At 32.7% G+C, this 11,579-nt stretch overlaps 1 protein-coding gene across 2 annotated transcripts; it reads left to right on the top strand.

Moving 5' to 3' along the window:
* Window positions 1-39: 39 nt before the first annotated feature.
* Window positions 40-11,100, top strand: LOC101247957 (tRNA-dihydrouridine synthase). 2 transcript variants are annotated; one of them, NM_001329118.1, is made up of 13 exons: window positions 72-149; window positions 1,885-2,004; window positions 2,133-2,259; window positions 3,139-3,266; window positions 3,353-3,422; window positions 3,505-3,607; window positions 4,765-4,882; window positions 5,101-5,182; window positions 6,959-7,020; window positions 7,800-7,872; window positions 7,966-8,046; window positions 8,284-8,364; window positions 10,693-11,060. In NM_001329118.1, exons 2-13 carry the CDS (start codon window positions 1,970-1,972, stop codon window positions 10,849-10,851), a joined length of 1,119 nt encoding a protein of 372 aa, NP_001316047.1. In that variant the 5' UTR covers window positions 72-149; window positions 1,885-1,969; the 3' UTR covers window positions 10,852-11,060. The 2 variants fall into 2 exon arrangements, with proteins under 2 accessions (XP_010324507.1, NP_001316047.1); XM_010326205.4 differs by lacking the exon at window positions 1,885-2,004 and having other exon boundaries at window positions 40-149; window positions 10,693-11,100.
* The last annotated feature ends 479 nt before the right edge of the window (window positions 11,101-11,579 follow it).

Genomic DNA, 11,579 nt, shown 5'->3' with positions numbered 1-11,579 from the left:
CTTTAACCCAGAGCCAAAAAAAAAAAAAGTGAAAAAAGATAAAGTCTATTTCCTTAACACTTGGAGCTTTTGTTTATTTGGTTTTGTCTTCTCCAGCGGCCACTGGATTCGCCTCAGAAGTAGCTGCCGCAGCTTCTCTCTGCTTCAATGTAAAACCCTAAATCTCTTTTTTCTTCATTCTACTAAGCTATTAGTATTGTTTTTGTGCTTATCCTTTTTATTAAAAAAAAAATTATTTTGTTTTTCTTGTTTTGTTCTTGAGTTCCCTAATTTCAGTTTATTCTGGTCACTTTTTTAAACCTCAAAACCCTCATAATTTATATATTTTCGTGTTCGCGCTTTTTTTTTTGGGTGAGTGGGGGTGGGGGGTCAATTCCTGTTGGGAGGGAAAAAAGCTTAATGTGGGAAGAAAGTATTTAAGTGTAGGAATTGGATGGTTCTGAGATTTTGGGTAATTGAAATATGATTGAGATATTAAGCAATGAAAAAATTAGGAGGAATTGTTTAAGAGCTATTTTATTTTGGGTTGGAAGCTGGAAAGGGTATATTATATGGAGAAAACATAGAAAGATTGAATTTTGGTGTAGAAAATTTGACTTTGATATTATCTATATGACCATGAAGTGTAGAACGTTTAACTTTGACTCTGTCTAATATACGAGTGGCAGATAAAAACACCAAAGTGATTTTTAAGACGTTAGTTTTAGAGAAAAACACTGTATCCAAGTTTAATTTATTTAGGGATGTAAAATTTTGGAACTTTTGAAAATTGTATAGAATAATGCCTGTCTGCCCTTATTTATATGATAATCCTACTTTGGGATGTTCTAAAATGTTACACTTTTCCAGTTTTTGGTATTAGTCCCATATAGTTTTCACATATTTCAAGAATCTGATTCCTTGTAATACTCAATTTTAAACTCCAATTTGATTTATTTTTATCACCCTCTCTTAAAAAACCTTGAATGTTATTGTACAAGTCAAATTTAACTTAGGAAACTCCATAATCATTTGAATGGCGTCTATTTAAATGGAATGGCTAGTGTATGATTAGTGGAATATTGTGATAACATTTTGGGACTTCTAAAAGAGAAAGAATGTCATGAATTTGCTGATAAATAATATTTTATTATTATAGAGGATTCATATTACTGACCTTGAAAAGCTTAGGGTTGAGAATTAGTTCCTTGTTGATTGATGATAATATTTGATTCGTGAAAACAGCACCAAGTGTGTCCTAGTTATCAAGAAGGCTATAAATGATTTAATCTTTCTCACATCTGTACCTGAGCCAAGGAAATCTTTCATAGCATCTATATCAATTTAGTTGTTCAGATTACCACAAAATGCTAATGATTTTAAACATTTGTATGTTAAACAGTGTAGTGCATCAGTTCTGCCTTCTAAGCGTCTAGAACCTTTTTCTTAACCTCAAGATGAATGCTGAAATCGTACTCGAAATGCTTTTAATTTGTCTTTGTAACTTCTCTTCTTTCTAACTTGTGAGGGTGGCTTTTCCGGTCTTCTAGGCAACACCTACAGCACCTGTAAAATTATTTAAAATGTTCAGTTAATTGAGCCAGTCTATCAACTTTCCACTTCCTGTCAGTTTGTCCTTAAAATGGCACATATTTCTTTTTGCGCTTAAATAGATCTATGTGGCGTCAGGTCTTTATTTATTCAGTGAATTATCTATTTGTGAAAATGTTTCAAAGTGCCTCTGAGTGTATATAGCATATTCTCTTGTGTGATGCCAAATTTGATCCAATGCGTAGTTCATAAACAGCAGCCTACGCTGGTTAGAGGGAAGAAGAGATCTACGGGGCATTTTTGATTTCTTCTTTAACTCCTTTTTCATTCTGTTATCCTGAAAACCTGTGGCAGATTGTCATCACACTTCTTTTATGGAAGTTCAAGCAAGACATTGTGTGCTTATCATCAAAACTCCAAACTCCACTCTACTTCTCTAATGGGCGCAGAGCACTATCCTCCCCCTTGGTTCAGGTTCTTGCATATATAGAAGTCCAATTTTGTCTCTATACAATGTTAATAAGCTCCCTAATATTTCTGTACTTAAAATAATAATTTATAAAAAAGCTCCCTAACATTTGTAAACCTTTGTATTTAAACAGTGTTGCCCCCATGATGGAATGGACCGATAATCATTACAGAACTTTGGCCCGTCTTATCTCAAAAAAGGCGTGGCTCTACTCAGAAATGCTTGCTGCTGAAACCATTGTCTACCAGACTGGCAATTTGGTAAAGTTCTGCATCATGGAATGAGACTAGTGCTTCTCTACCCAACTATAAAGTACTTTTTGTTTCTTACTGATAACTAGAGCTAAGCAAAAAGAAGAGAGTCATTTGAGCTAATCCTTTGTTCTTATTCTAGACAAAAAGAAATAAGAAAGAGAAGAACATTTACTGTGCTATAGTATGTAAAGGCTCACAGTTGCAGAGGATTCAAACTCGTCTATGATAATTCAACTCAAGTGTACAGGTTAAATTTTTCAGTGAATGTGATTATGTGAATAAATCAAAATATCCTAAGATTTCTTCCCCATTTGTTTAAGTCGTGAGACGGTGAAGTAGTCAGAAGTTACTTTCTGTGATTTTGATCCTCTTGCTGCCAGACCCAGTTCTCATGATAAAAGGAAATAGTGGATGTATGTCTCTCTGGGTATATGCCTAGTTTTTACAATGATGTAAACTGACCCTCTACCAAGAGAAGCTTACTGTTAACACTTCTATAGATGGTGTATGACAGTTGTATTTAGTTTACTAAATCGATGAATTTACTGTTTTTATTTCAATTAATTAGAAACTTTGGGTTGTCTTTCAAGGAACCGAGCGAATTGGTTGGTCTTTTTCATTTCCCTAAACAAAGACCTTTGTCCCAGTTAGATGGTCCCCTAGAAAAGGAATATTATTTTTTTGGTGTAAAATACGTGGGAAAGAAGGGGACCTAGATGATATATTGTTGTAGCCTGTGTAGATCTCCAAAGGGAGCTTTCTTGTACTGATAAGTTATTGCGCTTGTGGCTTAAACCTTTTAGAGCATCTTGTCACTGACTAATGCTTGTGTGTTTCTATTGTGTAGTGAGATCTGACATTTATGTGATTTTTCTAATATACCAGGATAGATTCTTGGCATATGGCCCGGAGCAACATCCTATAGTGCTTCAAATTGGGGGAAATAATTTGGAGAACTTGGCCAAAGCGACACAATTGGCAACTCCATATGGCTATGATGAAATTAATTTTAAGTACGTTCTGCTTTTCCTATCTAAAATAGAGGTTTCTAGATTTTATTCAGACCCATAATTGATTCTTTTTCTCTATTATATAATAGTTGTGGGTGTCCTAGCCCCAGAGTAGCTGGACATGGATGTTTTGGTGTGCGCCTCATGCTTGATCCAAAGGTTCAGATTTGCTTGCTTGACACATCAAATATATTATTTCTGTATAGTTACTCTGATATATGCACAACCTTTACAAGGTTAGTTTGTTGCTGAGGCCATGTGCGTAATTGCTGCAAATACAAATGTTCCCGTGAGTGTCAAATGCAGAATTGGACTTGATGACCATGACTCATACAATGAACTATGTAAGCTCTTCAAACTTTTCCTCACTCACAGGAAATGAGAATCAAAATTGAATTCTTCAATTTATCAATCTTTTGATTTTACTTGTTCCTTTCTTTTATCTTGTCGGTTACAACTACATTGTTATGTTCCAACCTTGCTTCAAGAAAATCATCAAAATTGAGCTCCTTTAGTTCCTTTGTAATATACTTCCAAGCAAGTCTTGCTGACCTTGTAACGCTTGGACTTTCGAGTAGATCTTAGAAAGCTGACAATATCTTGTAATTATGAACTAGAAGCAAATTGCATGACCACTTAACTCGGAGCAGAAGCCATGTTACACTTCAAGTGGCTATGTTTCACATGTCTTTTTGTTCCCTTTGTGCATACTATATTAGTAGGTTTATGGAGACTGGAGGGGATCACCTCTGTACTTGTACGCACGTTGACAGAAGTTACTCGACCATCCCCTCCCCATGTTGGATCTGAAATTAAATGTGCATCATGCATATAAGAAAGAGAAGCGGAAATCATAATTAAGTTATCCAAAATTGTTTCTACATATAACTTTCTCAACTAGGTTAGCTGATAGCTTGGTACATTGTTTGTCTTATACATAATTCCAAATGTCCCCGTCTTGGTTTATAATATACATAACCCATTAGGCTTATTTGCATCATTACTGGATGATTTAAATAAGAGTTCTGATCATTATCAGCTAGATGATACAGATTAAGGTTCATGTTATATTACTAGATGCCACAGAATTAGGTGTCTTAGCTTCTTGCATGCTCATCTATATTTTGGGTACATAACACTTTAGTTGACATTCTTATATGATTTGCTAATTCCTAGCAAGTTGCATGCTTAATTTGGCCGAGTATGTGAATCTCATGAGTATTTTCTATATCTTTCTACTACTGCTGTTTAGGATATTTCTTATGTTTGTATGCACTAGAGATAGTTATGATGAATGCTTGGTTCTGCCTCATTTTATCGGAACAAAGCTACTAAAAGTAAAGAAGAGAATGTGGGAAATGTTGTCTTAGAACTCATTGACCTTCCCAACGAATCTTACCCTATCTAAGATAGGTTAGTTGCATAAGTTGGGGTGGTAAATAGTACTGCTATCATTGTTTTAGATAAGAAAAAAATTGACCTCTTCCTTTCATGTGTACAGGTGATTTTATTTACAAGGTTTCTTCTCAGTCACCAACTCGTCATTTTATTATACACTCCCGGAAAGCATTACTTAATGGAATCAGCCCAGCAGATAATCGAAGAATTCCCCCACTCAAGTATGCAATTTGTCATAGCTTTATAGTCCAGCAAGGATTTACAACAATGAAACAAGTGAAATTATATATCTCTGTTTAATCATTTACTGGTGTATTTGTAGCTGAGACATTGAGCTACTACATGCCTATCTTTAGGTCTTAATAGTTGTTCCTAATCACTGATAAATAAAGATCTTAACTGTTGTTCATAATGACCACTTAAATTGATCCATTGACAGGTACGAGTACTACTATGCCCTTTTGCGTGATTTCCCTGATCTACAGTTCACAATAAATGGAGGCATAAATTCTATTGATGAGGTAAGTATCTCAAACCTAATATGGAATTAACATGTATTAATTTGTGAAAAGGTTGCTATAAATGATAAAAACAAATGTGCTGAAAAAATAAGTTCTCCACTATGACCTTAGGGTTCATTTGGTTGCTGGATAGTGTGATGTAGGTATTAATGATATGGGTATTAGTTATACAAGTATTTGTTATGTGTATTAGTTACGCAAGGTTTAGTTATACATGTATTAGTTATGTAGTGATTACAATACATTAGTGACATAATTTTTATTTCTTAATTCCAAAAAATAATTAGTGAGCTAATATTTATTACAACCAGTGTTTTAAAAGGCGGGGGCGTGTGGCGAGACATTTTATGTAGTACGGGGCGAGTCGTAAGCCCCGAGACACGGAACGTAAGTCTTATGGATCTACGGGGCATAGTCTGATGTATATTTAGTTTTATAATTTTCATACTGTGAAAATTAGCAAAAGTAAAACTTTTAATTATTTTGAAGGCGAGGGCATGAGACGAGGCATTTTATGTAGTACGGGGTGAGACATAAGCCGCGAGACACGGGGCATAAGTCTTATGGGTCTACCGGGCATAGTCTCATGTATATTCAATTTAATAATTTTATTACTAAGAAAATTAGCAAAAGTAGAACTTTCAATTATTTTACAAATAAATTTAAATAAATAATCTATAATATATAGAAAAAGATGTTGTGATTTTTATTTGATAAGGTTAAAAAAGGTATGATAAGCAAAAATGTAGAAAAAAAGTATTACAATTACTATTTGAGAAATATCATTATACCAATAATAAAATATAATTTAAAGCAAAAAACGTTTAAAACCCCCAAAAAAATGCCCAGGGCATACGTTTTTACTTACGCCCCAAATTCTAGGACTTACGCCCTATGAATCCAAGTCTTCAATTTGCGCCCCAGAGCATTTTTGGTTTGCACTGTATCGAGACTCGCCCCAAAAAAACGTTTTTGAAAACACTGATTATAACCATTGAAATGACCAACTATATAACTAATACATGAATATCTTTGATCCTATCATTCTTAGAGATAAGAATAACAATACTATTGGTATTTATTTAATTTCAATATGTGATGGTTATTTTAATGGTTACTATAAATATTAGCTCACTAATTTTTTTGAAATTAAGAAGTAAAAATTAGCTCACTAATATATTGTGATCTCTACATAACTAAACTCTGCATAACTAATACATGTATTATTAAACCATGCACAACTAAATCCTGCATAACTAATACCACAATACTAATATTTGCATGACTCTATCCAGCTACCATCGACCCTTCAAGCAGGGAGCATTTTGTTTATTTTGAGCAAAACAAGCTACATTAGGATGATTTGGTCTTTGACATAATGCAGGATATCTGATCCATTTTAAAACACCTTATTGGTTCCACGGCTATGACATACTCTAGATAAACTTCTTCCGGTGATATATAACTTATCAAAAAAACAAAAGCAGAGATGCATTTATATGATCTTTCTTAGTTGGCAAAATTCTAGATATTATTGCCATTAGCAATTCAGGGTCCCAATCGTGTGCAAATTAGGCTCAGGAATCTTTTTGAGAAGTTCAAAACTAAATGGTTTTTAGTCTTTCTTGCACATTGATTGTGTAAGCTTTGTGAAACTTCATATTTGCACATAGGACTTCTTCTACATATACCAATGTTGTTTTGTGGTTATTCATATTCTATGTTAATGCTGCATTCTTATAGTACCTGACCCCTTTTCTGGTCATTCATTTGTAGGTTAATGCAGCACGTTTGGAAGGAGCTCATGGGGTTATGCTGGGACGTGCAGCTTACAGCAAGTATGGGAAGTGTCAATACTAGTAACTGTTTCAATAATTCGTCCAGATATTATTGTGACTTTTTTAGTTTGGTAGATGTCTACATATTTGTATAGTCCCTGCTACTAGATCTCTACATAATTGTTTTACACTATTTCCACTAGTCTCTTTTATTTACAACTCGACACCTGACCTCCTGAATATCGATGTTTTATGGATTCTGTAGGTTTGTCCTCTTCTCCCAGAATGTCCTTGTAGATCTTGCTAGTTGAGAATTGTAAGTTTGAGATAACCGCTAAATTGAAAAATAAAGATAATTTTTCATATGTAGAGAACTTAAGAGACGATGCCCATTAGCATTTCTTTTAGCGTGTATTGCCAATAAAGCAGATTGTTATCTGAAAAAAGGTGATTTCTATAACATGTGAAATTTTAAAATTGTAAATATGCTGTGAACTTCAAATTTATGTCTGGATAAACTTGTCAGTGTGGATCCACGTGAAAGGTGGATTTTTTGGTAAGTAGAAACTTTTGATATTTGTAGGGTTGTTTAAGGAAAAAAAGAGCAGCCTTTTGGCATCTGTAGGGGAATATGTGAAAAATATCTTGTGCATGTAATTGCATTGGTGATTTGTTGGTTCAGTGGGTCAGTATTGTGACTCTAATTCTAGTTTTTGGTTCAATAATGCAGAATGACAAACCCCATCATATGTTTTGAAGCTCTAACTGCTAACCTTGACACCTAGTTTTTTTTATATGTCATTTTCTTGACATGTTAAGACAACTCATGCTTTTGACAGTCCATGGCAGATTCTAGGACTTGTTGACAGTGCTGTATATGGTGCACCTCTACGTAGTATAACTCGGCGCCAGGTTCTCATTGCCATCTGTAACTCATTTTTTTAGTGAAATTTCCTTCTTAAATAACATCTGATCTCATTATTACTTATGTCTTCGTGGTGGCAGGTTCTTGAACAATATCAGGTCTATGGTGACTCAGTCGTTAGAATGTATGGACTTAAGCCCCATATTCGGGATGTAATGAAGGTAGGATCACTATTCATTTTACCCTTTCGAGTTGTTAACCTTAGCTACGTCCGGAGTTTGTAGCATAAACACACTTCTTTTAAAAGCTTAGTGAACGATTGTTCTTTTGTCCTGGACATTGTCACCCTTCTGATGCATAGTTTGCCTTTTTCCTCATAATTGTTGTCATAACATTTCGTGAGGGCTTTGATTTAAAAACATTTTACTGTATCATCATTTTTACTTTTCCCTGTACAGCCTCTGCTTGGTCTATTTCATGCAGAGCCTAGAAATGTTGTGTGGAAGCGCAAGGTTGATGCTGCTCTTCTGCGCTGCACGGTATGTCACCATTGAATTATGACAATTGGAAGTGCTCTATTTAATAACTGTAACAGAGGGAATCGCTCTTTCCATTGCCATATTCTTGCTGTGGTGCAATTATATCTTTCACCCAGTATGATATTTGTTCCCTGCTATCACAATCTCTGAAGTGACTCTCTAGTTCCATTTTCCCAACTTTTATCGGATTTACCTAGTTTAGAGAAAATTGTTTGGATGAGTTATAATGTTTCTTTATGGTGGTGACATAATAAAAATAACCATGGGAAGATGTGAAAATGGTGGCATTGCTGCATTGTCCCTCTGTTTCATATTACTTGGTCCTTGTTGACCTGACACACCCTTAGGGGCCATTTGGTTACTGGTTAGAGTTATGGAGGTATTAGTTATGTAGGGTTTAGTTATGCAGAGTTTAGTTATGTTGGATTTAGTCATTCATGTATTATTTAGTTATGTAGAAATCATAATACATGAATTATCAACTATTGAATTTGTTGTAATTAATATATATTATTTACAAATAAATAAGTAAACAAATATAAATTCTCCCTTTTTTGAATAAAAAGTAAAGGGAAAAAAAAGGTCTTTGTTTTTTCATTTAGCTATTTTTTTATGTTTATAGCTTATAAGAATAAAATATCATTCATATATTTCAAGTACATTATAATATTTTAATATAATGTAAATATTCTATCAATATATTATATATATTTTTAATATACCAAATATATGAATTAGGTATAAACTTACGTTCTAAACAAAATAATATTACATGTTCATTAAATATGTGAAATTATTTAATAGTATATCCACTACTTATATATCACTACTTATATATCACTGTGGATAATCACACAGGAGACGGTCGACATGCCTGCTTCTCCTGTGTGGTTCCACACTTGCATATATGTTTTCCTACTTTTTTTTCGTTTTAATTTATTTATCTTATTTTTTAATTTTCTTAAATATCTTAAAATTGCGTAGAAATACTATAGATCATGCTAATTGAGAACTTAATTTTTTTAAAATAAAAAAACATAAAAATTGATTGCTTATTAAAAAGAAAATCGATTGATTCATAAAATTAATCTATCTATGTATAAGTGTGGATAACCACATAGGTGAAGCATGCATGTCGATCGCCACCCGTGTGGTTATCCACACTTAGACAGAGATTTATTTTATGAATCAATTAAAAAAAATTTATAAGCAATTAATGTTTATATGTTTTTTTTAAAAAAAATTTAACTTGTCAATTAGTATAATTTATTTTATTATGCAATTTTTAGATATATAAGAAAATTAAAAAGCAATCAATTTTTGTATGCTTTTTTTTAATAAAAAAATTAAGTTGTCAATTAGCATGATCCATAGTATTTTATGACGCAATTTTTTGATATTTTAAAAAATAAGACAAATAAATTAAAACGAGAAAAAAGAATTGGAAACGTATATGTAAGTGTGGAACCACATAGGTGAAGCAGACATGTCGACCATTGCTTGTGGTTATCCATACTTATATATAAGTAGTGAATATACTATTAAATAAACTTCACATATTTAATTAACATGTAATATTATTTTGTTCAAAACGTGAATTTATACCTAATTCATATATTTAGTATATATAAACAATATATAGAATATTTACATTAATATAAAATAGGATATTATAATGTACTTGAAATATATGAAGGATATTTTATTCTTATAAACTATAAACACTAAAAAGATTGTAAAATGAAAAAACAAAAGTCTCAATTAAGTATAGAGGGAGAACTTTTTTTTCTGTACTTTTTATTCAAAAAGAGGGACAATTTATATTTGTTTACTTATTTATTTGTAAATAATATATATTAATTACGACAAATTTAATAGTTGGTATTTCATGTATTATGATTTCTACATAACTTAATAATATTTACATGATTAAACCCTTTCATAACTCTAACCAGTAATCAAACGGCCCCTTAATACTAAGGTTAGTTTGAGAAAAAAGTAATACTAACAACATTTTCTTGATTTGCTAAACTAGATAAGTAAAATGAAACATCTGTTTTTGACTTTATGATATTCATGGACCTCACTATTTTAGGAAAAATGTCATATTCACATGCATTTTAATAACATTCATCTCTGAATAGAAGAATGGTATCAGGAAAGAATAGTTTGATGGGCTATCTTTGCCATCCAGGAGAAAGCTCTGTGAAATTTTGTTAGTTACTGGCAGGGTTAGATATGTGCCTAGATCAGCAATATGTGTTTAAAATTGTATTTCTATGTCTTTTTCATTTGGTAAGTTTTTGAAACTGATTTTAAACCTTGTAGACAATCAAATCCATTCTCGAGGAGACGTTAGGGGAAATTCCAGACAGAGTCCTTGATGCGCCCCTTACAGAAGTTCCCTCTGGTAGTACAGATACATTCATTAAGGCGAAGAGTTTGTTACCTCCGCCATATACAGTTAGTGAAGAAGAGTTGCTGTAAGCTTAAATATATACATGTTTTTCCCCCTTAGTGTTTGTACCCCAATGAAATAGATTCATTCTTTTAGTATTATGTATTTTAAGTACCTCATCTTTTGGGAGGCCATCTATCCCAATGTAACCAGCTACATGGGCTTGTAAAAGTGAAAATCCTAAATACTCACAGCTGCTTTGAACATGAAGCAGGTGCCTACTGACATATTTTTCTAAATTTTTTTCAATATCTTACATACATAGAATTTGATAGGAACGGTGAGAAGTTGAATCCGTCGTCTATTGTGTAAAAGATTCATGACTGAAGTTGAAGCCTTGATGTTGTTAGATTCTTACCAGACTGCAGTAGCAAAAACCACTGTTACAGCCAGTGTTTTAAAAGGGGCGTGAGACAAAGCATTTTATTTAGTATGGGGCGAGGCGAAAGCTTCATATATGTTTAAATAATGTATGTGTTTGATATCCCTAAAATTTATTAGGAGACGCAAATCAATTCTAATCTCTTAGAAGTATCCAGTTTAAAAAAAAAAAAGGAATCATAATATCTTAAAATATAATACTATCATATTATGCAAATTACCTCATTAAAAAGAAAATAACTTAGTTTCAGTAAATTTTATTAGTATTATGTAACCTTGTTTAACTTTGACACAAAGAGTGCTCAATCAGTGAGTTAGTATTCATTTTTTCCAAAGATAACTGCATACAAGCAAAGAACATCATTGCATAAAAATA

The sequence above is a fragment of the Solanum lycopersicum genome, chromosome 1 (assembly GCF_036512215.1).
Source record: "Solanum lycopersicum chromosome 1, SLM_r2.1".
Classification (NCBI taxonomy): Eukaryota; Viridiplantae; Streptophyta; class Magnoliopsida; order Solanales; family Solanaceae; genus Solanum; species Solanum lycopersicum.
The sequence above is the reverse complement of the archived record's forward strand: the minus strand, read 5'-3'. Positions and strand labels throughout refer to the sequence as shown.

Coding starts and splice junctions, on each gene's coding strand:
- LOC101247957 (NM_001329118.1), top strand. CDS start 1,970: ATGGGCGCAGAGCACTATCCTCCCCCTTGGTTCAG. Junction 3,608..4,764: donor TGACTCATACAATGAACTAT/GTAAGCTCTTCA, acceptor TCATGTGTACAG/GTGATTTTATTTACAAGGTT. Junction 7,873..7,965: donor GTAGTATAACTCGGCGCCAG/GTTCTCATTGCC, acceptor TCGTGGTGGCAG/GTTCTTGAACAATATCAGGT.